Genomic DNA, 26822 nt, shown 5'->3' on the forward strand with positions numbered 1-26822 from the left:
CTCACATGGAGGGCCCAGTCCAAGGGTGGGGTGGTGGTGGGGGGAGTATTTAATCCCCAGTTTATAGATGAAGAAACTGAGGCACAGAGAAGTTAAGTGACTTGTGCATGGTCACAGCTGGCAAGTGTTCCAATAGGCCATGCTGCTTCTTTCATGCTTGCTTGGAGCTGGAAAGAGGATGTAAGCAAGGCCAACATGTTGGCTCCACTTCTTGCCCCCTGCCAGGAGGAAAAGGACAGGGTGGAAGAGGAGGAGGAACTCCCTGCTATTACCACCGCTTTTCTGGTCCTCACCAGATACTGGAGCTCGATGCCATCCCAGAGCCCTAAAAGGTATGGAAGCCAGATTGCTCACCCTTGCTGAGGTCGCTCACGCAGCCTGGAGGATCCTTCATGGATAGGATGGAGACTGGAACTCCATTTCCACTGCTACCTTTGGGCATCCCTTAAGTCCAGACGGTCGTTGCATCCCTTTGCGGTCACAATCCGTGGCCAAAGCAATATAGCCAAGTTACCTCCACCAGACCAGCAGCCACAATCTGGCCTATGGAAACTGGCCAGAACTGGACAGGGCAAGCTTTAGACAGTAAGCAAGGAAAGTAGTTGCTTCAGGGAGTCACGAGGTGGGGAGCAGGTACGTGATGCCTGACCTTCCCAAGATAGTGGCTCCCCCGGAAATCCCCGAAATGGCAGCCGAGCCAGACTTTCCTAAGATGGTTGGCCACACAGATCTAAAGCAAGAGCTAAAGGCTTTAATAATGGCTTTGCCCATACAGCTTTCTGGACAGGAAGAGCAGTCCTGCTGCTTGGATCCACAAAGGGCACAAAAGTAGAGTCCAGGCAGCTCCAGTTCTTACCCACTGCTGGGGGAAGGAGAGGAAGAAGATAACAGAACATCTCTGTTTCTGGTCCTCGTGAGTCAGAGTCTGGGAGCAGTTATGGTCCCTTTGCGCCTGCCTTACCCCCACAATGTGTTTAGCTTTTGGTCCTGTGAAGCAGTGTGCTCTGTGGGGCTTCAAGGGTGTCCCTGCACCAGGATCCTTCCCATGAAGTCACCACCACCACCACCACCACCTTGGACAGAGGGGGTAGGAATGAGGCAAGCTGATGTGTGGCTTGTTTAGAGGTTAACCACTTGTGTTGGCTTCAGTGCCAGGTAAAGGCTAAAGGGGCAGAGGTGTAAGAATTGTTCCTTTTATGCTTTCCTTCCTCCGTACACTCAAAGCCTCACCCTCAGGCTCAGAATAACCATGGTGTGCCTCAAAATGTTGCATGTGACATCATTATATTGCTTGCACAGTGTGGAAATTGGCAGGTAGTAGACTTACGTCCCCACTTCAGGCAGCCAACTGTCTAATCCTGGCCCTGGCGTCAACCCCCACTGAGGCCCCAAAGCTCTGGACACCCATCCTATCTCTCACTGGATTCCCTGGGCTCCCTGGGTTTATCCACTGGTGGCAGCTCCTCCTCACAGAGTTTAAAGGTGAGGAATTTCTTGCTCTTAAGTCAGTGCGGGCCAGAAATATGGCTACAGAGGTGGAGGAGAAAGAGAAAGCCAATCTAAGCTCCTCTTGTACGAGTATAAGCTCTTCGTGGGAGGGTACCTGTCATTTCTTTGTTCTGTACCTCCTATGTACTTAGTACAATACACTGCACCCAGTAGGCACTCTAAATACTAATACTTCAGCAAGTGAGTACCTCTACCAGCATCTCCCTCCCCTTCCCAACCTTCTCCTGTCCCAAAGTCCCATTTCCTCAATGCTCCACCCCCAAACCAAAAATAAAAAGCTGGTTCCATGGTACAGGACTCCCAGATGAGGACATTTACCTAAATCACACTAGACCCACTACCAGATTTTATACCCGCTGCGAAATTTTACTTTCAGCTGGTCCATCCCCTATTCCAACACCAAAGCAGGTGAGCAGCTGGAGGCTTGGGCAAATACTTTTTCTTGGATAATTTGCTTCTAATTATTTTCAAAGCTGTTTTAAGCCTATAAAGCATACAATTTTTCAAAAGGCTTTCAAAGAGAGACTACCTGGTTGACACAAACTCTGCTCAAAAAAGACACTGTCTGTCAAGTGTTCCTTTATCCTTTTTTCCTCCTCTTCTTTTTGCTGTTCTTTTGCAGATGGAAGAAGGGTAGCAATAACCTCTTTCCGACCCAAAGCCTTCCTCTGGCTTTGTTCAGAAACTTGAAGTCGGAATTTGTCTATCACATCATAATGACAGGACCGAATATCTCTATGGCGAATCACACTGTCAAAGATTTAAAAAAAAAAAAAAAGCTTACAAAGCATGTAAAAATCATGATTTAAAACTGCAGTAAAATAAAGACCTTAAAATGTATCAAGAAATCAACGATTAGTCATGAAATAGTTCAAGAATACATGCAATAGGGCTGGAAATACTTTTGCTTCTAAATTCAAGCATGGATAGTTCTAAACGCAATGGTTGTGTTTTAAGATCTTCACATTACTGAAAGAGTACATTGTGGGGACTCCCACTCTGTCCAATGCCACACACATGCGCAAAACAACTTCTTCCCACATTTAATCAGGTTTTTGGAAGGAACTCCCTAATTCACAATAAAATTCTATCCAAAACATGTAATAAAAACATGCACGATGGCAACACTGACTGAACCATTATCTAGTACAGATAAAAATGCTTATCATCTGCCATGTAATTGCATTCTGACAACATTTTCTCTCATTCCAATACATCACAACTACAGTTCATTGGATCAGTTTGTCCTGTCCAAACCCTTCTTAAAATACAAATCTCACTCTGTCAAACTGAGTTCAATGCTGGTAGGCAGAAACCACAAAGTGGATTAAAACAGCACAATGGCCGGCAGAAGTCCCAATGTTTTTCCATGTTCAACTGGTATATATTAAACACAACAAAATATGTTAATTTTAGTTTTATTTGATAACAGTCTATCAAAGTGACCATAAAACATGTGCTTGACAGGAAGTTTGAGAGAGTTTGAAAAAGTGTCAAATTCTAACCTCTTCCTTTTCATTTAGATTCCTGGATATTTTTTAATTTAAAATTCTGAAATACACTGCACCATATTTGGGTAGTAACAGTCAAGGTTTTAAATGACAGTTGACTGATCCCAATTCTCATGGATATGTTAAAAGTAGTCAATTTTTTAAAAATCTGATCACTATTAGACCTAAAGCTAGAACTCATTTTAAAATTGTTTGACCAAAAATATAACTTATTTTCCAAATGAAGTGACCTCACTTGAAGAGCTCAGTTTTCTGTTTATACAGGTTAATGTTTTGAACTCAAGTGGTTAGTTTAGTGCACTGCACACAGTAAGCACTCAATACCAATGACTGACTGAACTTAGTGAGCTGAATCATTTTTAGCAAATTTTGCTTTCCCACAAAATAAGGATTCTAATAAAAGTTGAATTATGCTAGGCTATCACCATTATTTAAAGAGACAGACATCTTCCTACTACAGGTAGACAAGCAGTTTTTTTATATTTCACAAGGGCATGTTTATCAGCCTCACACTGATAGAACGGGGTACCCCAGGCCCTCAGTCATCAGGGCTAGGTTGATAAATAAAGGTCACAAGGGCTGCAGCAGAGGATTTAGAAAACACTCACATGTTGGGATGTTACCTTGGGTGTTTGTTAGTCTGTGTTTGTTTCCTCCCAGAATGTGAGTTACTTGAGAGAAGGGACCATTTTCAATATATATCTTGTCACCCGGTTCAAAATTGATGAAAATATTTTTTTTAAAGAGTGTGAGTGTGTGGATAGGAGGCAGAGAGAGGAGGGCTTTGGTTTAGAGAAATGTGTCATGAAATTCTAGTAAAATTCTAATAAAAGTAAGCTCCCTGTGGGCAGGAATAGTGCCTACCAACACTATTATATTAATACCCCCCTCAGGCACTTAGTTCAGTGCTTTGCACACAATGAGCACTAAATAAATACCATTGATTGAATGACTGATTACTGGCAAGTAGTAGCTGCTAGAAGCCCGCTAATATTCACTAAGCCCAGATACCTAAAAATTAAAAACTGGATGAATGTCTGACCGAAAGGTCAGCACTACCATAGCACTACCAGGTCCTGCCTGGTAATTAGCTGCCTGACCCTTTTCTCTTACCACTGCACCTATGAAACCATGAAAAATGGAAGGTTCCCCCCAGGAGTATATTGCGGCCTAATCAGACCTTAATCATCTTTGTTTTAAAAGTCTATCTGACCAATTCATTTTTAATTTTCTTTAAAAAAAGCCTTAATAATCAGCAAGCGATAAATGGAGTAAGAAAAATCAAATTAAGAGTAATCAAATTTGGTGTTACCAAACGTACATCCAATTTAACTTCGCTTTTGATAAACAAATTTTAAATTATTTTAAAAATTATTTTAAAAGTAAAATGTTTAATGGTAAATGACCTTTACTTACATATCCACACAGCACTGGGGCTTTACTGCACCTGCAGCATCAACCACCACATACTTATTCGGAGTTGTACATAGAACTGAAATTTAAAAAATGATATTGTTTAAGGGCAACTCTTCAGAAATTCTCGTCAACTTCCAGAATTGCAAAACTGATACAAAAATATAGTTACATGGCTTAAGAGAACCCCACAGCCCTTCATTTGAACCACAGACACCCACCTTTGAACTTTAAGGCAAATTCATAGGGGTTATAAAGAGTCAACACTTGCTTGTGGGTTGACTGGTCATCTGCATAAAATATAAGCTCAGTAGGAAACACAAAAACGGGAAGATTTCCCTCCACTAACTCTGGTTGTCTTTTTTGTTGCTGCATTGGCACAGATTCCTTCTTGCTGTTTCACCTGCTCTTGAATCTGTTCTGAACTGCTTTCTTTGTTTTCAGTTAGGAGAGCCAATTCATTTTGGCAATCCCTAAAGAGGGAAGAGACAGAAAAAGAAACAGGATGAGGATCGTGTTGTGAACTATAGTTTAATCATAATGCAGATGTGCTACTGACATTTGTTTTGATGACTGTTTGGAGCTCATTCTCCTTTAAAAACAGCAAACATTACTGATGTCTAGTTAACAGTTTGACCACAGTGTTTTACAAAATAATTTTCAGATACTACTTTCACACAAGCATATGCTTTGAAATGCCGCTCAAAGTTTCTCTGTAGTCTATAATTCCTTACCAACAACTTGAATTACCTTGATTGACTAGGGTAAGATTTTAATCTATGTACATGTCCATAATTTATTTTAACATCTCCCCCTCTAGACTGTAAGCTCAGTGTGGCCATGAGAAGCAGAGTGGCCTAGTGGATAGAACGTAGGCCTGAAAGTCAGAAGGTCATTTCTAATCCCAGCTCCACCACGTGTTGGCTGTGTGACCTCGGGGAAGTCACTTCACTTCTCTATCTTTCAGTTACCTCATCTGTACAATGGGGATTAATGCTGTGAGTCCCATATGAACTCCATATGGGACAGGTATTGTGTCCAACCTGATTAGCTTCTATCAACCCCAGCACTTAGAAAAGTGCCTGGCATGTAGTAAGCATTTAACAAATACCATCATCATTCTTGTGGGTAGAGAATGTGTCCACCAATTCTGTTGTACTGTATTTTCCCAAAAGCTTACTACAGCACCCAATAAGTGCTCAATAAATTCTGACTGAATGATTGATAATCCTGGAATTAATTTTTTCATTATTTTAATGTTATCATGATTTTACTTATAAATCTGTATTGTTAAACTGCATTACATCAAAGCAGAAATAAATTATTTGCCTAAATTTAACAGCAAAAATATAATAATCACCTGAGCTCTGTTTTTCCCCATTTTTCTGCCTCAGACTTCATTCATTCATTCAATCATATTTACTGAGAACTTACTGTGAGCAGAGCACTCTACTAAGCACTTCAAAAATACAATACAGCAATGAAGAGAGACAATCCCTGCCCACAGTGGGTTTACAGTCAGGGGGGCTTGGAGGGGAAAGCTTCTACTCCAATCACTCAAACAACCAAACCAGCACATTTTGGAATTCATTTAATAAAAACTAAAAGGCCACGTGCTTCCCTTTTAATAACTAGTAAGTCTCCAGGCACCAAAAAGCCATCAATTTGTATTATAGAAAATGTTAACATATTTATGTAAATTAGCATTTGTGTAATAATCCATTTTATATCCCCAATCATTTTTTATTTTGAAGCTAAAGCTAGATCACTCAAACACATGCCATTAGATTTTACCTACTTTGCTAAGTGTTAGCATTTCTTGTGAAATTCATAATCGAATTTATTCAAGAGACCAAGGGACTAGGCTCGTCTTTTTTCAAAAGCTGAACATTGCAATTCTAATAATCTTTGCCAAATCCACTTTCTCTTCAAAGCTAAGGATTAATTTCCATTATAATGAACTAATATTCTAAAAACAAAGAGCAGAGTATATTGTTCCTGACATTGAGATTCTATTTCTTCATCGAGAAGTCTTTTAACAAAATAGTGCATCAGTAAATTGCAATTTAGATTCTATGCTTACTCAGAATTTTGGTAAACCCTTTCTGTCTCAACATCAATGAATGAGCTCTGCAATTACTTTGCAGAGTAAGTTTAATAATTTGGACTAGAACATTCAAATTTGCTATCGCTAAATAATATTTGCAGCTACGTTCCAAGACCGCTATTGGGCTCTAGCTGAAAAAGTGCCCATTATAAGTAACACAAGTATTTCAAAGAAAATATTTTAGGGAAAAGACTGTGAAATGTGGTTCCCAATTTAGTTCTGAATAAGTATTGAAATCCACAAACTATATCTGGGTATTCATTTGTATTCCTCAGACTTTTTTCTGATCAAAAAGCATTTTGTCAAACATTTTAAAATGACTATTTTTAGAACCCTTTTTCCCCCACACATGAACAATTTTGTTCAGTTTATCAGTGTTCCCTTCTCTTGCAGCTGTTTCTACTTATTTATCTTGGCTGGGAAATAAATTGCCTCCCAAGCTGCCATCAACAAAAACTAGGATGGAGGTGGAGCATCCTTACCAACACCAACAGGTCATCTAGCAATGTTAGTATCTCTACCAGTAAAGACACTGAAACATTAAAGTCATACTAAATTAAGACTTGATTTTGTCAGTTTTTCCAAATCCCCCTAATTTCTTGTTGAAATAGTCCCTCTGCCCCTCTTTAAATGCTCTGTAGCTCTGAGATATATATCAATTCATAGATTCCAAAATTAAGTCGGGACAAACTGTATTACCAAATTTACTCACATAATTACCCCAATTTCATGCAAAATTTTTGCAACCCCGAAACAGGGGACCAGTAAGATTAGCAGTAAGGGTAGTAAAAGAAATGCAAGGAGGGAAGGAAGGCAGAAGAAAAATAAAGGACAGAGAGCACTTGAGCCTATACCTCCCATTTCTACTGCAGTCTCCCAAATGCTTCATACACTAGGCACTCAATGAGTTACCGTACTTTACCCCCCAGTCAGTGGCCATGACATTCCCAACCTTGCTCACCACTAGAAACAGCATGGCATAGTGGATCAAGCACGGGCCTTGGAGTCAGAAGGTCATGGGTTCTAAATCCCAGCTCCGCCACTTGTCTGCGGTGTGACTTTGAGGCACAGTGAAGTGACTTGCCCAGTGCCTCATCTGTAAAATGGGGATTGAGACTGTGAACCCCACATGTTATCAGGGACTGTGTCCAACCTGATTTCCTTGTATCCACCCCAGTGCTTAATATTCATTCAATAGTATTTATTGAGCGCTTACTATGTGCAGAGCACTGTACTAAGTGCTTGGAATGTACAAATCGACAACAGAGACAGTCCCTGACCTTTGGCGGGCTTACAGTCTAATCGGGGGAGACAGGCAGACAAGAACAATGGCAATAAATAGAGTCCAGGGGAAGAACATCTCATAAAAACAATGGCAAATAAATAGAATCAGGGTGATGTACATCTCATTAAACAAAATAAACAAAATAAATAGGTTGATGAAGATATATACAGTTGAGCGGACGAGTACAGTGCTGAGGGGGTGGGACGGGAGTGCCTAGAACATAGTAAGTGCTAAACAAATACCATGATTATCATTATTATCACTGCAAAAGTAATCTTTTATTTCCTCAAAATCCAGGGGAATACGTGATGGATGTAATTATGTGAATGAATTTGGTACACTAAGAACGAATGACATTAAATGCATGCCGGAAATATCTCAGAAGTAAATTCACTGCGGAAGTATTTCCGCAGCAGAAAATGTGCATCCTTAAAATGTTCTAGGACTCGCAAGACTTGGTACATGTGGCCTAGCCACGATATAAACCTTGATCACAGGAACTGTTAGACTGTGCTGTTTTATAGTTGGTCTTCGGTTGACTATGTTCAAAACAACCAAAATGTCCTGTTGAAGGTTGGCCAAGGAATTGTAGAAAAGGAAAGAAAAAACTACATTTCCCAGGAACTGGCCAGTGACCTTTTGTACCACAATAAGGAGTGGTTCTGGGTTGAGCCAAGCCCACTTGGCTCTTGGTAGGCAGAGAAAAAGCTCTGCCCCTTTTTCTCCTGACACTATTTAGGTGAGAAGATTTTTCACCTACCTCTGTAGTTTTGGCTCTCATGGGTAAATCCACATTCCCTTAATAAGATGATGGAAAGGTAGGCCAAGTTAGTGGGGGCTGATGACCAATTTTGGAGGGGTTTTTTGGTAAAAAATCTTATTTTGTGGTTTTCTCTGCACTGCCTTGTTTTCAATTGTATTGCCATTTAAAATGTCTGTTAGCAGATGTGGGCAATCAGTTTTATAGTTCAAAACATTCAGGCAGTTTCATTTTGAATTCTGGCCAGATTCTACTCCTTTATTCCTTTTGAATGCCTATTCTGCAGGACAATTTATGCATCTCATTCTAGGTATTTTATAGCAAGATGGCTCCTAATGGGAACTGTCCTGCTTTACTGTCTTTTCCATATGTTAAAAAGGATGTTTAGGCATTCCCCTTAGATTAATACAATAAGTATTTTTTATTCCTCATTAAACTACAGAACAATGCTCACAGCAACCTAAGCGTTAGAAAATACCTCTCTCACTTGTCTGGTCCTGAAATTCAATACCCACTCTGTCACACTCCCCTAGACTCATCTTCCCACAACCCTTCCATGCTTACTCACTGCCTCGACTGTAAAATTGCTGTGAGCAGGGAACAGGTCTACCAACACTGTTGTATTGTGCTTTCCCAAATCCTTTGTACAGTGCTCTGCAGACAGGAAGCGTTCAATAAATGCCACTGATTGATCACTCAAGCAAGAGACAAATTCAGGAAATACTTGTTGAGGTCCCAAAACTTTAATATTTATCCCATTTCTCTGTTCCAACTGGGCCTCTTGATTGGCCCAGATACATGATCTCGTTTCTGAAAACTACCCCCTTTCTTAAAGCGTAGTTTTTCTCAGGGCTTCATGTCACAGTATTCCAATCATTACTTCCCTGGTGCACAACTAACCCACTTCCTAACCTGACCCAAGAATTTATTTGATTGTCTGTATCTCCCTCAAGACTGTAAGTTTGTTGCGGGCAGGGAATATATCTGTTGCCGAATTGTACATTCCAAGCACTTAGTACAGTGCTCTGCCCATAGTAAGCACTCTATAAATACTATTGAATGAATGAATGTCTACCAACTCAGTTATGCTGTCATACTGCATTCTTCCAAGTGCTTAGTACAGTACTCTGCACACAGTGTGCTCTCAGTCAGTATGATTGATTAATCCTTCATCTAGCTTCTAGACCAGTATTTGCAAATTTCATCACTTGGGAGGCATACCCAACATGTCAGGAGTGGTATGTGGGCACACAATCCTCTATTTCCCCTGCCAGAAGCCTGGGTGAAACAAATAGGGAGGGCAAAGAGTAGGGGAAGAAAATATGCTCAGGCTGTTCTTCCTGAGCTGTCACCTCTGATATATCACATGCCCCTGTGTGTCATAGTACACCATGGCAGTGTCAGATGTACACTGGAAACCAAGCACCGCAGGGAGGTTACCAATGCAAACAAGTGGGCCATAACACACTGGCTGGCAACAACAGTCCCATACCTGTCGGGAGCAGTTGCCCCCTCTCTGTAGTCCATCAATATGCCTACTGGATGCTCATCTCTGTTGGAGGTTATTTCTAAAATTTCACCATTTAAGAATGAAGGACTAAGAGTACTTGTACTTCGAGCCACATTATTTTCCCTTACAACTAAAGGGAACTCCTCTCAGCTGTATTTCTAATACTGAAGGGACCACTACCCAAAACACCTTTTTTAGAGATGTTAAGTAATTTTAAATAGGAATGTGTAATGTGTGCATAGGGCTGAAAATTGTCTTCAATTGTATATTAAAGGTAATGATATTTTTGTCCAACATCTATGGGTCACTGATTTTTACCTGATTACATATAGATTATTATGCACAATTTTGAAAGGTAAGGTAGGCTAGTGTATTTTATAAATTAGATTTTATCTGGAGGATACTTTGAGAGTTTAAGGATTGGTGGGATCCAGGAAATGTGACCTTAGAATTTTAACTTGACTCTTCTGTCAGGTATTCTATATAATAATAGTGGTGTTGATTGATAGTCATCTCTATTTACACAGTGCCTAGGTAGTGTTTTTAATCAAGCTTTAAAACTGGTGACAATTCTTAGTCACTGAAAGCTTACTTGCAAGGATATTTATAAGCCACACTCAAAGATTTAAACAATACAGCCATCTGCATTTTTCTGAAGGTTAGAACAAATGAGCTACTTTTCCCTTTTCAATTTAACATCCCACCTAATCCAGAAGAGTTGAATTGAAAGGCTAAATAAACCTTGAACCCTACCCTCTATAGTCTAATTTCCAGGGTTTACGCAGCAAACGCGGTTTGAGAGGCATGGAGTCTGCACTCTATCGCCAGGCCCATTCCTGGGAATGCTGCATATAACCTTTGACTCAATTCAAAAATTTATCCAACAAGGATGCTGTGAGCAAATAAATGTTTGTACAGCACATCTCTATGACACATTTTATTGTTTACTGATTACATGTTCTCCCAAACTCTAACAGCTTAGTTAATTTTGTGAATGCATATTGCCAAGGAATGTTCTCCGCTCAAAAGTTGTTGAAATACTAGTGTGTGTGTGGATCTATCGCCATTCTATATACTTGAAGATAACACTTCCGATGCTTTGTTACCTATATGAAAACTTAGTAGTGGATGACCTTTTAATGCCACAAAATGGCAAGAGGTGATTCCAATATTATAAGACTTCCACTTATCACTTTTCATATTCAAAATTGGATAGGATGTTCAATATTATTTTGACTTTTCCATATCTTGGCCATAATTAAAACTGGACTCCCCACTGAAAGGGAGATGTGTTTTGTGTTGGTTTCTTAGCTTTGTCTCATTACTGGGATTACTGAGAAATTGCTCTATGGTAAAAATGATGAGTGGCCTCATATTCTCAGGAAAACGTTATATATCTCCCCCCTTCTAGACTGTGAGCCCATTGTTGGGTAGAGATTGTCTCTATTTGTTGCCGAATTGTATTTTCCAAGCGCTTAGTTCAGTACTCTGCACACAGGAAGTGCTCAATAAATACAATGAATGAATAATGATTCTGCTGCACATTATGTGGTTTAATTTACCCAATTCAATCATATTTATTGAGCGCTTACTGTGTGCAGAGTACCCCACAGTTCCCATTTTATGGTGAAAGAGTTCCCCTGGCCTGAGGAAAAACCACCACAATTATATCTCAAAACACTGTCACCAAGCCTTTAAATACCATTTCCAAAGATTCCCTGTCTAAAACAGAAGCATTCATTCTTGCTGTCCAGTAGGTTTCTCTTGGATGAACAACCCGAAGGACATCTTAATTTTCCATCCCACCTCACATGCTTTTGCATTATAAATATTATTGGGCTTTCCATACTCTAAATATGGGTTTTTCCAGGATCCGAGGTAAACAGGGAGTATTTTTAGGCACTAATGGGAGAATAAGTGCACATTCCAGAAAGGTAAAGGCCCCCCTCCCCATGTCCCTGACACTGTAATAACAAGCCCTCCATCACCTTGCCCCCTACCTCACCTCCCTTCTCTCTTTCTACTGCCCACCTCGTACACTCCGCTCCTCTGCCACTCACTTCCTCACTGTCCCCCCCCGTTCACACCTGTCCTGCCGTCGACCCCTGGCCCACGTCCTACCGCTGTCCTGGAATGCCCTCCCTCCTCATCTCCGCCAAACTCTCTTCCCGTCTTCAAAGCCCTACTGAGAGCTCACCTTCTCCAGGAGGCTTTCCAAGATTGAGCCCCCCTTTCCCTCCGCTCCCCTCGTCCCCCCAGCACTGAGCTCATTTGAATATATTATTTATTACCCTATTTATTTTCTCAATGAGGTGTACATCCCCTTGATTCTATGTATCTTGATGACATTGTCTTGTTTTTGTTTTGTTCTGTTTTGCTTTGCTGTCTCCGTTTAGACTGTGAGCCCGTCATTGGGCAGGGATTGTCTCTATCTGTTGCCAAATTGTACATTTCAAGCGCTTAGTACAGTCCTTTGCACATAGTAAATGCTCAATAGATACTACTGAATGAATGAATAATAATGATGATGATGATGATGGTCTCCTGACTTGTTTTGTTTTGCTGCCTGTCTCCCCCGCTTAGTCCGTGTGCCGTTGCTGGGCAGGGATTGTCTCTATCTGTTGCCGAATTGTCCATTCCAAGCGCTTAGTACAGTGTTCTGCTCACAGTAAGCGCTCCATAAATACAATTAAATGAATGAATGAATGGTATTTAAGCACTTACTATGTGCCGAGCACAGTTCTAAGCACCGGGAGGGGGAATACCAGGTCATCAGGTTGCCCCACCTGGGGCTCCACTGCCTTCATCCTCGTTTTTCCCGATGAGGTAACCGAGGCCCAGAGACGTTCAGTAGCTTGCCCAAGGTCCCAGAGCACACAACGGCGGAGGCGGGATTAATAATAATAATGTTGGTACTTGTTATGTGCTTACTATGCAGAGCGCCGTTCTAAGTGCTGGGGTAGATACAGGGTAATCAGGTTGTCCCTCATGAGGCTCACAGTCTTAATCCCCATTTTACAGATGAGGTAAATGAGGCACAGAGAAGTGAAGTGACTTAGCTGACAAGTGGCAGAGCCGGGTTTCGAACCCACGACCTCTGACTCCCAAGCCCGGGCTCTTTCCACTGAGCCCCGCTGCTTCGCTAGAACCCTATTGAGAGGTCACCTCCTCCAGGAGGCCTTCCCAGACTGAGCCCCTCCTTTCGCTCTGCTCCCCCTCCCCCCTTCCCTCAGCACTGTGCTCATAGGTCTATATTATTGATTACCCTATTTATTTTGTGAATAAGGCGTCTATCCCCTTGATTCTGTTTATCTTGATGACGTTGTTTTTGTTCTGTTCTCTTGTGCTGCGCTGTCTCCCCCGTTTAGTCTGGGCGCCCGTCACTGGGCGGGGATGGCCTCTGTTGCCGAACTGTCCATTCCAGGCGCTCAGTCCAGTGCTCTGCACACAGTAAGCGCTCAATAAATCCTCCTGAAGGCACCAATCCAGGTCCTGTGCCCCCGCAGGCCCGGGCTTTTTCCGCCCAGCCAGGCCCCGCGCCGGCTCCACGTGGGGCGGGTCACGTCGGCCCCTTCAGCGCGGGGGCAGCGGGGCTCGGGCCGCGGCCGCCCGGGAAAGAAAGGGGCGACGAGGAGGAGGAGGCAGGACCGGACAGCGGACCCCACCCCCCTCTTGTGCCCCCCCCCCCTCCGCCCGGCGGGGAGGAAGAGGAGGACGACGAGGAGGACGAAGAGGACGGGACTTTTTCCCCCGCTCCTCCTCCCTCCGGGCCCTCCTGAGGGAGGCTGCGGCGGCCCAGCCGCAAGCCCGGCCTCGTCAGCGGGGCCCGGGGGCGGCGGGTAGAAAGGGCGAGAGGAGCCGGTCCTTCAGCCGGCGGCGGACGGACAGAGGGCAGCGGCTGCCCCCCGCTTCTCCGCCGGGAGGAATCCCCTCCGCTTGGATTTTCGCCCCCACGGGGGAAGGGGCGGCGGCGACCCCTTGGACGCGCTTACCTCAGGGGTGGCTCCGTCCGGCTGTGGGTCGGTCGGTCCTTCCCCTTCGCTGGGTGGCCACTCGGGTCCCTTTGTCAGTCGGGGCTGGGGGCCGCGCTGCATTGTGGGCCAGCGGAGGCCTGCGCGGCGGGGGCGCGCGTTCGGGGGCGGGCCCCGCGGGGACGCGCGTCGGGGGCGGGGCCCCGCTCGCCGTGCCCGCTTTTGTCTGGCGCTCGCTCCCCGCCCCGGCTCCATCTCCCGCCGCAGTAGGCGTCCACCACACAGCCCCTACATACCTCCACCCCCTCCCCCGAGCTCGTCCCGGGAAGGACGGAGAAAGCCCCGGTCCAATCTCTGCTCCCTCAATCAGTCGATCCTATTTACTGAGCGCTCACCATGGGCACTCTCCCCCCTCCCCACCCTCTGCTCCTCCCCCCCCCCACTCCAGCACTGCGCTCGTTTGCAGAGACTATTTATAACCCTATTTCTTAATGAGGTGCACATCGCCTTGATTCTATTTATCATAATGTCGTCTTGTTTTGGTTTCGTCCTGCCTCCCCCGATTAGACTGTGAGCCCGTCTAATAGATGGGTCTGTCTCTGGTGCCGAATTGTCCATTCCAAGCGCTTAATAGAGTGCTCCGCACAGAGTCAGCGCTCAATAAATACTACTGAATGAATGGATTGCCCTAAACCCTTGGGAGAGCACCGCGCGGCAGCCTGAGCAGGCCCTGTCCTCACCCCGGACTCTGTAGGTGTGCAAGAATGAACTCGTTCTGCAGAGTGGAATTGCACCATGGCTTGTTTGCAGGCAGGGAGGACTCGTTCGAAGCGCGTCCTGAAACGTTATCATTCCATCAGTGGAATTTAGAGGGTGCTCACCCTGTGCAGAGCATTGCACTAGGAAGAGTACAAAGAGAGTAAGTAGGCATGAGCCCCGTCCTCAAGGAAACTTAAAATTTTTTATGTGGTATTTGTTAAGCTCTCACTATGTGCCAGGCCCTGTACTAACCATTCATTCAATCGTATTCATTGAGCGCGTACTGTGCGCAAAGCACTGGTCTCAGCGCTTGGGAGAGTACAGCCACTGGACTGCATCTTAAAAGATGCAATATGAGACTGCATCCTAAAAGATGCAATATAAGACTGCATCTTTTAGACTGAGCCGTTGTTGGGCAGGGATTGTCTCTGTTGCCGAACTGTACATTCCAAGCGCGTAGGAGAGTGCTCTGCACACGGTAAGTGCTCAATAAATACGATTGAATGAATGAAATCCAAGTTAATCGGGTTGGAGACAGTCCATGTCCCACACGGGGCTCACAGTTTTAATCCCTTTTAACAGAGAACTGAGGCACAGAGAAGTTAGGGACTCACCCAGGGTCACACAGCAGAGAAGTGGCAGGGCTGGAATTAGAACCCAGGTCCTCTGACTCCTAGGCCTATGCTCTTTCTACTAGGCCACGCCGCTTCTCAATCTAGCACGGGAGGCAGACTAAAATAGAGGTAAGGAAAGCATTGTCTTGTCTGTCCGTCTCCCCCGATTAGACTGTAAGCCCGTCAAATGGCAGGGACTGTCCCTATCTGTTACCGACTTGTTCATTCCAAGCGCTTAGTACAGTGCTCTGCACATAGTAAGCGCTCAATAAATACTATTGAATGAAAGCAGTTAGGTATAGAGATATGTACATAAGTGCTGTAGGGGTGTGAGTATTTAAATGCCTTGGGGTTAAGACCTCTCCAGTACACAGGTGACCCTGGCATGTCCCAAGTGAGAACTCACATGAGTATACTCCATTAAACCACACGGTATCAAGTGTGCAAATACAACATCACCCACAGCATCAACCCTATCAAAGCACTTTGCTAAATGCTGCAGTGGATAGAAGATAATCAGATTAGACACAGTCCTTGTTCCACAAGAGGTGAGGTTTACAGTCTAAGGAGGGAGACCAGGTATTAAATTCCAACTTTACAGATGAGGAAATTGAGATTCAGGGAAGTGGTGATTTTGTCCAGTGGTACACATCAGGTGAGCTTGACTGGCAGACCCCTGGTCTTTTCACTCTGCTATGCTGCTGATATGGATCTAGACAAGAAGGGTGGTTTGGAATCTCTCAAATAGATTTTAAGGGGCGCCCAATGGCCTAGCAATCCCAGAGTTAGCTAGACTGTACAGAAGTGATGATAAAGACGTGTTTTCTTCACAGCCATATGCTGCCATGACAGTATAACCAAAACCTAAGGGATATCCCATTTTTTTTATCGGATTATGCTATGCAAGGTCAATCCTTCAGAGTTGCCTTTATGTAAGATTGGCACTTTTGGTCCAGGTTTCCCTAAATAAATCATTTGTGAGAGCCAAGGAGGCGAGAGGGCTTCCAGAGACACATGCTGTCAAAGGGAAGTTCCCTCATAGTGCTCTATCCAAAACACATAATGAAAATATCTTAGTGAGAACTGACTGAAGTAATCCCAAAAAATGCACAGTGGCATTTTTCTACAAAATTACCTGCCACCTCCTTGCCCTTAGCAAAATATTAGCCTAGATTTTAAATGTGTTCCTCATAGTGTGATAAAACAACCAACTGCATCTTTATAAACCACTTTATAAATGTTTAACTCACAACAGTGTTTTATATGTATATTGGGAGAGTCTGCTGCTTTTTATGTTACACACTGTAGTACCAAGAGGCTATTGAATGTCACCTCACAAGTCCTTTCCCATGGAAACAAGATGAGAAATTTTTATATTACTCAGTTTTGAAAACAGTACTGGGTATTGCTGAATCTTCAGAAGTCTGAAGAAATCTCTTTAAGTCCTCTCCAGACTATAACCTCCTTGAAGGCAGGAAATGGGTCTACCAACTCTGCTACATGCAGCGTGGCTTAGTGGAAAGAGCCCGGGCTTGGGGGTTAGAAGTCGTGGGTTCTAATCCCGGCCCCGCCACTTGTCAGCTGTGTGACTTTGGGCAAGTCACTTAACTTCTCTGTGCCTCGGTTACCTCATCTATAAACTGGAGATTAAGACTGTGAGACCCACGTGGGATAACCTGATTACCTTGTATCTACCCAAGCGCTTGGCTCATAGTAAGCACTTAACAAATACCATCATTATTATTATTATTGTTATTATTACTCTCCCAAGTGCTTAGTGTGGTACTCTGTACACAGTAAGCTCTCAATAAAATACCATTGATTGATTCTGCAATCTTCCTCTCCACGAATGCTGACCATCCAAACTTTCTATTTGGATGACCATCAGAAATTTGTGACTGACATCAACCTCTGTTTTGAGTCCCAGAGTAAAATCAGTCCAGTCGCCAGGTAGAAACGTTTGATTCTTTGGATTCTGACATTAAAGGGACCGTCTCGCTGCTGCCCTTGTGATTTCCATTTTGGACCATATAAAAACAGGATTCATCAATCTCTGTGTACTGAAGGTACATTAGAGTGTAAGCTCCTTGAGAACAGGGATTGTATCTTCTAATGGTCTTTCATTCTCCCAAGCACTTAGTACAGTGCTCTACACACAGGTGGCTCTCAAATACCATTGACTAATGGATATTCTCAGCAGTGACTGGAGATGACGTCAATCAAAGGGGATATTTCAAGCGTAAAGAAACAGGAGAAGAGGACTGTTTATCTTCGGATAGAAATAGGGCCAACATGTGTACAGAAAGAAGCACTGAATGTGAGACATGAGGAAGAGAATAGTCGCGATAGAAATGTCAAAGGAAGATCATGAAGATAATAATCCAATCCTAAAGGAAGTTACCGAAGTTATGACCGAAGAGTTAGGAAGAAAAAATTGGGACTTTATACTACTTTACTGGCAAGGAATATGTCACACAGGCCACTGGATTTGGGATAGTTTAATTGAGCCCTAATATCGTTAGGTCACTATGCATACTGCAGCACATTTAGAAATACTCCATCACATAGAATAAAGATTAACATGGTCTCAATATGTGAAACATGGCATTGAGATCTTACGGTTATGTATTCTTAAAATGTACCTTAAATATAACCAGATTTCCCTTGTGCCCTTGTATTTAAAGTACTTCAAAGAGCTGAAGCTGACCTGCCCTCTTTTTTTTTATGGTATTTGTTAAACACTTACAATATGCCAGGTATTCTTCTAAGCACTGGGGTAGGTACAAGCTAATCAAGTTGGACACAGTCCAGGTCCCACACAGGAGTCACAGTCTTAATCCCCACCTTACAGATTAGGTAACTGAGGTGCAGAGAAGTTAAGTGACTTTCCCAAGGTCATATAGGTAAGAGGCAGAGCCAAGATTAGAATCCAGATCCTCTGACTCCCAGGCCCGTGCTCTATCCCCTAGGCAACACTGCTTCTCTTGCATCTTCCTATCTGTCAAATACAGGCAGAAGATAATAAACATTGAAAATTGGAATGTTTTGTCATCCAGCAGGCTGAAAGCCCCTCTTTGCATCTAGAGCTCATTTTCAGAAGCCGTTTATCACATTCTCAGTTGAAGGGCATTTGGAAAAATGGTTCTCGATGTAACCTGTACCTCATTTCTTAATGATTTGGGATGTTTATATGTTCAAAAAGAGGCAATGCAGATTTAAGAATTGGCATGTGAACTACAGTACTTAGCTTTAATAGAGAGACTAACCAACCATATTAAAATGTACCTACAAGAGCAGGAGCAAGCTAACTGCAGTTCTATCAGGATTCACCTAGAAACAATCTAGCCTTACTCTGGGAAGCAAAAACACTGAATAAAAATATATCCAACCAATGAAAAGTTATCTCAAAACCATTACATCATCAAAGCACATTTTCATTGGTTATTCATACCTTTATGCCAGGACAGTCTTTGCTCTTAACTATTTCGGGGATGGTAAAACACACAGTTGCCTGTAACCGGGCATTTAGAAGAAGCTCAGGTCAGGCAGTAAAATCAGCAATATTCTATCACCAAGGCATTTAGCTGACCTGGAAACAAGGAGATGTAAGTATGAGAATTCATGAAAGTATAGTGCTAGAATGTTTTCACCCACTAGAATGTCTGATTACCTTGCTGCTACGGAAATAAATCATCCCTAGTTTTTTTGCACACATCAATGCAGGGCAGGAAATGAGGAACATTTCCTTAAGTTTCAAACTACAGGGAATATTTAGTTATGGTAATTAGTGGTACTAGTGCAGTGTTCAAATGTTAAACGATAAAGTCCTTCATTTTGAACAAGTACCTTCCAAAATTTTTGAATATTTTGAAAATGTGTAGAATGAAATAATCAATTTTAAGTATTGCGTTTGGGGAAGATGTGAAGGAACCAATAGGATTAACAATGCTGAATCTCTTAAAGTAGAAGCTTCATATTTTAACTGTGGCTTACCACTGGCTTCCAACCTCCTCCTGAAACCTTCCGCCACCGTCTCCTGTGAGTCCACCCACTCTGTGTCTTCTCTCTTCCCTTCATCCCCTCTTGTCATCGCCTCTTTGCTGGCTATATGCCAACTGCTGATTCTTGATTCCTATTAGGCAAAAACCCCACCCATAAGGCTAGCACCAGGGCCCAGATGCTAAAAATAGCCTGACCACCACTTCAGAAGTCAGCAGCAAACAGGTTATTTTTAGTTTCCATATAACATTTTTAGCGTTGGGCCAGGATGATCATGAGTAGGTCCAGTGGTGGCCAATGGGTGGTTTAAGAGGGAAGAACAGGAATTCTGTTTTAGTCATATTGAGTTTAAGATGCAGCAAGATACCCCTGCAGAGATGTTCTAGAGTAAAGTGGAAATGTGAAATTGTAAAGCAGGTGAGAGGTGTGCACTTGGGGGTCACGTAGCTTAATGGAAAGAGCATGGTCTTGGGGAGTCAGAGGTCGTGGGTTCTAATCCCGACTCCGTCACTTGCCAGCTGTGTGACTTCGGGCAAGTCACTTAACTTCTCTGTGCCTCAGTTACCTCATCTGTAAAATGGGGATTAAGACTGTGGAGCCTCACACAGGGCAACCTAATTACCTTGTATCTACCCCAGTGCTTAGAACAGCGCTTGGCACATAGTAAGCACTTAACAAATACCATCATTATTATTATTATTACATGAGAGACATCACACAGAGGTGGTAGCTGAAGCCATGAGAGCAGATAAATTCCCTGACAGACTGAGTATAGTGTGAGAAGCAGCATGGCCTATTGGAAAGAGAACGGGCCTGGAAACCAGAGGATCTGGGTTCTAATCCCAGCTCTGCCAATTGCTTGCTGTGTGACCTTGGGCAAGTCACTTAACTTCTCTGATCCTCGACCTTCCTCAACAGTAAAAAGGGGGTTAAATACCTGCTCTGTTTGTTACAGAAAAACGGGCCAGGCCGACATCATTTTGATGTATCGAGAATACTAGATAGTTTGAGGATGCAAGTTAAATTTAAATGTTTAGTTTAAAACTGAACAAATGACCTCACAAACTAAAATGTAAAATTTAAATAAGTGAAAACAGTTCCCAGAAAATATCTGAAGATGTATAAATGAGAAACACAGTAAACTCCCATGTAACCACAAACCAGATACTTGATTTTTCATCAACATAAAACTTTTTTGGTTATCTAGAGTGTCCTGAATGCCTTTTTTTTTTTTTTTGCTGCAGAACAGACTCTTTGGGGGTGGATTAAAAATGACCCACTTCTCCTAGGATTGCAAGGCTGAAGGGAAGGAGGTGGTGTCCATGTCTGATCCTGGGTTGGGCTTTGGGCCTTCTATCCCCATTAGTCCCCAACTCTGGTTCAGAGACAAACTTGGGCTCCAAGACATCAAAAAATTTCAGATATTCAAAATTGGTTTGATCTCAAATCTATTTGGATGTCTTCACTTATTAAAGATAGCGGCTCCAGTGCCTGATGTGGAGAATTTAATGGTGCTTTTGACATTGGAGTTCTGAGTGACATTTGTGAGAAGTTCATCCTTTTTAATCAAATCATATTCTGTATGTCAATCCTCACTGTGAAGGGACAAAACAGTTGATAGAATTTTGCCAACAGAAACTTAATCCTACCTTCTGGTAGAATGGATGGATGGAATGGAATCAATCCATTTTAGCCAGAGACTATCAACTGATTCTTTTTTTGTTCTTACTCAATTAGGACAGCAGCATAACAGGCACATCCAGAGGCAGGCAATGAGGATGGGTATCTCTCTGGCCCTGGAGGCTACCAGCTTTTAAGGGATCAGATCTCAGACAACCCCTCCCACCACGACCTGCAAAGAAACAGTTTGTCGTCATCATCCCCACTTCACAGGGAGAACAACAAAGTGCTGCTAGACTGTAAGATCCTTGAGGCAGGGATCATGTTTACTCTCCTAATTGCTTAGTACAAGGAAACATCGTGGCCTAGTGGAAAAAGCACGGGTCTGGGAGTCAGGGCCCTGGGTTTTAATCCCGGTTCTGCCTCCTGTGTGACCTTGGGAAAGTCACTTAACTTCTTAGCTTCTCTGGGCCTCCATTTCCTCATCTGTAAAATGGGGATTAAATATCTGTTCTCCCCCCAATCAGACTGTAAAGCAGATGAGGAAAAGGGATTGTATCAGACCTAATTATCTTGTATCTATCCCAGGGCTTACTGCAATGCTTTGCATATAGTAAGCACTTAACAAATACCACAATTATTATTATTGGTGGTATCAGTAGTAGAGTGCCTGGCCCTCAGGAAGTGCTCAATAAATTCCACTGGTTGGAAAAGGGAGCAATGTGGTTTGGAGGTCCTCGAAAGGGGGATCTTGCCTCTCGCAGCTTTCACTAAACCTTTTTCCCACCTCAGGTTTTAGACCGTGAGCCGTGAGAACCTGTGTACTTTTTCCCCAGGGTTTTATACAGTCCTTGGCACATAGGAAGCACTTAATAAATACTATTATGATTACTATCATGATGACTGAGACCTAGTTCCCCCCTACCCTTGAATCACTGCCTAGCACCAAGAAAGAAAGAGATGATAGTCCCCATAGATGCAGGGGAAGAGATGAGAAGTCATCCACCTACACAGTGAAAGTTCCCGTTGTGGGAAGCAATGGTGGATTTTTCCAAAAGGCGCCCTATAAACCCTGGCCTGAGTGGCAAATTTGGAGGGACACAGAAATTTTTCAGAAAAATATTTTTATATTAATAATTCAAGATAGGTATTTTTTCCATTGCACTTTGCACTCTATAAATATCTGCATATAACTGCAAACAAAGCCAACATGTAGCAGTCTTCCTAATAAAACTGGTTGGCCCGACCATGAACTCGCTTTAGGAACTGTACACATTCAAATGTGAGACTAGACAGCTTTGCTTTTGTTCTTTCAGGTAATGAGGGATGGAAGAAAAAAGTGAATGGAGTGCAATGCAAAAATAATAGCTATAGGGAAAAGTAATAAAGAAAGATATATGGTGGGAAAACAATTGTTATTGGTATCAATGCATATTGTCAATTCCCTTGTGGGAAGGAAAAGGAGCTTGCATGTGTTTCAAATTTCAAAGTTCACAAAATAATCAATGTATTTTTTGAATGCATATCACTTGAAGAATATTTTTAATATTATCATTAATAGACTAAGGGGCAGCCAAATGATAAATTTGCCCCTAGAGGGTGGCGAGGCCTGAGATTCAGACCCCACCGCTCCTGGGAAGAGGAAAAAACTATGCAGCAGATGCAGGGAGAGTCAGGAGGATAAAGCCATGTGGCTTTATTTCACTTTCAAATACTGACCTACAGCTAGGCCTTGAGACCCTGAGCAGGAAGTTTGACCTTGAAAGATTGATAATTGTTTCTGAGGTAGGTGTCTTATTCATTGTAATTTTTAAAATAATGGATTTTTTAGGATTTTATCCCATTCAGTTCCACTTCTATCTCCAAGTCTAAACCCCAAAACACCCCTTACCTCCACTTTTTTGAAGTTTTCCTTGAGTTTTTTCTTAGCATATTCATTAGCAATCCCATTTTGGAGTGTGAAATCTGCAAAATTCTGTCATTTTACACCGAATCATGATTATAGAAGATTTCTTCTTCTATTAAGAGCCTGCTGTTTCCTGGGATGGTTGGGCTCCTTCGGTTTGTACTAATGTCTTCATTCTTATCTCATCATTCTTCTCCCTCCAGAAGATGGCTCTTCCTGCAAAAACAAAGTTTGGCTATTGTTAGTTTGGACTGACAGGGGAATCAGTCGCCCTAAATTAAGACCTGCTGCCTCAACATTGCTATGTATGCCAAAGGTAGCTATCCAGTCAAGTGATCACTTAGTCACTTGCATTTTATGCAAATTCCAGAGAGGAGTAATCTTTCTGATGAAATGGTGTCTGTGATGAAGTTATAGTCATAGCAAAAATTTTTCAGCTAAAGCGAACTTGAGAGTTCTTAAAACCTTCAATACGTGGAATTTAATTTTTTCAATTTTTAAAAAGTAGCAGTAGAAGTAAGAATATTCATTGAGTGTCCAATGGGGGCAATACACTGTAATGAATGAGCCCTTAGTAAGTACAAAACAAGCAGGTGACACATGCCCTGCACACATGGAGTTTACCCTCTAATGGGGTGACAGACATAAGAATATTATTAACATGCAAAACAAAACCCCATTACCCCTCCCAAACTGCATGTTAAAAAAACTCCCTAAAAATAAACACCACAATTATTACAGAATTTACTTTTATTTTACATAGTAAGAATGATGGTATTTCATTCATTCAGTTGTATTTATTGAGCACTTACTGTGTGCAGGGCACTGAACTAAGCACTTAAATTTTGTTAGGTGCTTACTATCTGTTCTAAGTGCTGGGGTAGATACAAGGGAATCAGGTTGGATGCAGTCTCTGTCCCCCATGGGGCTCAAAGTCTTAATCACCATTTTACAAAAGAGGTAACTGACACACAGAGAAGTTAAATGACTTGCCCAAGGCCACACAGCAGGCACATGACAGAGCTGGGATAGAACCCAGCTCCTTCTGACTCCCAGGCCCACGCTCTATTATATATTTATTTTAAATGTGGTTTAAATATTAAATTTTCCCTTGTTTTAGATTGTGAGCTTTGTAAGGGAAGAAACGCAGCTGCTAATTTCCACATGTTATTTAGGCCACTGCCCTATGTTTAGGAAATCAAAATCATCGGGTGATGAGGATGACTGGAAGGAAAAGCAAAAATACCAAAGTATCTGAGAATGAAATGGCAATCTTTTCATTTTTACTCTAAGTGCATTAAAAGGTACACTCAGTTCTATAACCTGAGAAGCAGCATGGCATCAAGAGCAGGGCTCTGGGAGTCTGAAGGCCGGGGATTCGCCAGGGATCTAATCCCTGCTCTCCCACTGGCCTGATCTGTGACTTTGAGTAAGAAAGTTATATTCTCTGTGCCTCAGTTTCCTCATATGTAAAATGGGTATTCAGTTCCTGTTCTCCCTCCTAATTAAACGGTAGACCCAAAAAGGGACAGGGACCATGTCTGTGTATCTTCTATCTATCCTAGGGCGTACTACAATGGTTGGTACCTAGTAACTGCTTAACAAATACCACAGTCATTATTATTACATTGTATCCAGTGATGTTCATATGTACATAGCCATTTTTTTTGATATCACATTGTCTTCTCTCCAGATAGATGTGCTATGTTGGATGACATTCCATGATTCCCTAACAGTATTCTATTCTATCCAAAACACGAAATAAAAACATATGGTTTGGAAGAACTGAGTGTACCAATACTCTGTTCTGGCACATTTTGCCAGGAAAAAAAAGCACTTAGATTTAAAGGCCACACCTTCTAAATTTGGCCAGGGAAGATTAATTTGAACCAGAATGCCCTTTTTATCCGGAGATTCTTTTTTCCTCAAGGCACCACAATCTTGGGCCAAAGACTATTCAGGGAGATTTCAATAAAGAAAAATAATTATCATCATCAGTATCAATTTAATGAGCATCTGTTGGGTTCCATTTTTTTTAATTTTTACTGGAAAAAAGGGACCTACAAGTTTACCTAAATTGGTCTATTTCCATGGGACTCAAAATTCCAGGAAATCTTAAATCCAGTTCTTATGTAAAATAATGTTAAATCCTCTCTCTCCTTGTCCTCCCAAACTCTCCATGAATCCAGTTTACTCCTTAGGCCTTTCCTGGTGAGGATGAAGTTAAACTAATCAATGGTATTTATTAAGCACTTTCTTTGTGCAGAGCATTGTGCTAAGCACTTGGTTTATATGACTAACCATCTCACCCTGCAAAACTAGTATGCCCTCCCCTACCTATGCACCACCAAAATCACGGTAAAGGACAAAATACATTTTAAATGGTAAAAACAAGTAATTAATTTGCCTTTCACTTGCCAATACTATTCATTTAACATAAGCTATTGGAAGGGGTTATTTTTAATTTTATGTTGCACATAGTAAAGCAAACTCAATAAAACTGGATTTCTTAATACAGTGCTCTGTACACAGTAAGAACTCAATAAATATGATTGATTGATGGGTGGGGGCTGAGAGTGGAGCCAGCATTGTAGCTCTACTTCCTGTCTCCTGCTGGAGACTCATGTTCCCTGGCCCACCTCTGGAATGTGGTGGGTTCTTCTCATTCATTCATTTATAATAATAATAATAATGTTGGTATTTGTTAAGCGCTTACTATGTGGAGAGCACTGTTCTAAGTGGTGGGGGAGATACAGGGTAATCAGGTTGTCCCATGTGGGGCTCACAGTCTTCATCCCCATTTTACAGATTAGGTCACTGAGGCCCAGTGAAGTGACGTGACTTGCCCACAGTCACACAGCTAAGTGGCAGAGCGGGGATTCGAACCCTTGACCTTTGACTCCCAGCCCGGGCTCTTTCCACTAAGCCACACTGCTTCTCTAATTTATTCATTATTTGTAATATTATAAATATGCATTTATAGATATATAAAACATATAAATAAATTATTATATTAGCATTATAGATTATATTATTTATAAATATGTTGAAATATATTGTAAATAATATATTTATTTGTATGAATAAATATTCATTATTTATTCTCTAATTTCTTCATTCAATCATATTTATTGAACACTTAATGTTTGCAGAGCACTGTACTAAGTACTTGGAAAGTACAATATGGCAATAAAGAGAGAAAATCCCTGCCCACAATGGGCTCACAGTCTGGAGTGGGGGACAACAGACATCAATACAGTAAACAAGCATCAATATAAATAAATAGAATTACAGATATATACATAAGTGCTGTGGGGCAAGAGTAGGCCAGAGGCTGCCTTCATCCTCAAACACTAGCAGGCAGCTTGGGACTCAACAGTGAGCTAGTGGTGCATCTCCCCGCGGCACATCTACCCCTGGCCTGCCCACACACCAAAGTGGAGACTTTGAGGTCAAGTTGGGGACTCTGAAGTAACCTGCAGTTGGTTCCTCTCACCCTGCTTGGCCCCAAAGTTAAGCGCAACCCCTTGAGGTGAACCAGAGGCTCCCCTTGCCCTGCAGGGCTATGGAGCTGAACCAGAGGCCTCTCTCTGGAGACCATTAGGGGATGTGTTGCCAAGCCAAGCAGGGAGCCCCTCTTGTCTCCAGTGGAGGCTCTGGAGCTCCTCAGATTGGGGCCCTTTGCACCTCACTGGACTTCAGCGTTGGACATAATAATTGCGGTATTTGTTAAGTGCTTACTCTGTGCCAAGTAATGTACTAAAACCTGGGGTAGATACAAGACAGTCAGGTTACAGCTCCTGCCTCCCTCATTCATTCATTCGTATTTATTGAGTACTTATTGTTACTTACTGTTTG

The 26822-nt window shown here is 42.4% G+C and overlaps 2 protein-coding genes and 1 long non-coding RNA gene across 3 annotated transcripts in view; 1 reads left to right on the forward strand and 2 right to left on the reverse strand.

The window, feature by feature from the left end:
- The window catches only part of PABIR3 (PABIR family member 3), a 148839-nt gene extending 146794 nt beyond the window's left edge, over positions 1-2045 (forward strand). The window contains exon 19 of the transcript XR_003760573.2: positions 226-2045. The gene's annotated coding sequence lies outside the window, so the exon portion shown is untranslated. The remainder of the gene's footprint in view (positions 1-225) is intronic.
- The window catches only part of MOSPD1 (motile sperm domain containing 1), a 27603-nt gene extending 13417 nt beyond the window's left edge, over positions 1-14186 (reverse strand). Inside the window, exons 1-4 of the mRNA XM_029068084.2 lie at positions 14088-14186; positions 4655-4906; positions 4437-4512; positions 2039-2259 (exon numbers count right to left, since the gene is read on the reverse strand). Of these exons, the coding sequence (XP_028923917.1) occupies positions 2039-2259; positions 4437-4512; positions 4655-4808 (451 nt within the window). The 5' untranslated portion in view covers positions 4809-4906; positions 14088-14186. The remainder of the gene's footprint in view (positions 1-2038; positions 2260-4436; positions 4513-4654; positions 4907-14087) is intronic.
- A 3734-nt stretch (positions 14187-17920) lies between these two features.
- LOC114812960 lies at positions 17921-23179 on the reverse strand. The gene is made up of 3 exons (XR_003760574.2): positions 22950-23179; positions 19433-19571; positions 17921-19028 (listed from the first exon to the last, which is right to left on the reverse strand). It is a non-coding gene; the product is annotated as an uncharacterized LOC114812960 (long non-coding RNA).
- Between the last annotated feature and the right edge of the window lie 3643 nt (positions 23180-26822).

Source organism: Ornithorhynchus anatinus, chromosome 6 (genome assembly GCF_004115215.2).
Source record: "Ornithorhynchus anatinus isolate Pmale09 chromosome 6, mOrnAna1.pri.v4, whole genome shotgun sequence".
Lineage (NCBI taxonomy): Eukaryota > Metazoa > Chordata > Mammalia > Monotremata > Ornithorhynchidae > Ornithorhynchus > Ornithorhynchus anatinus.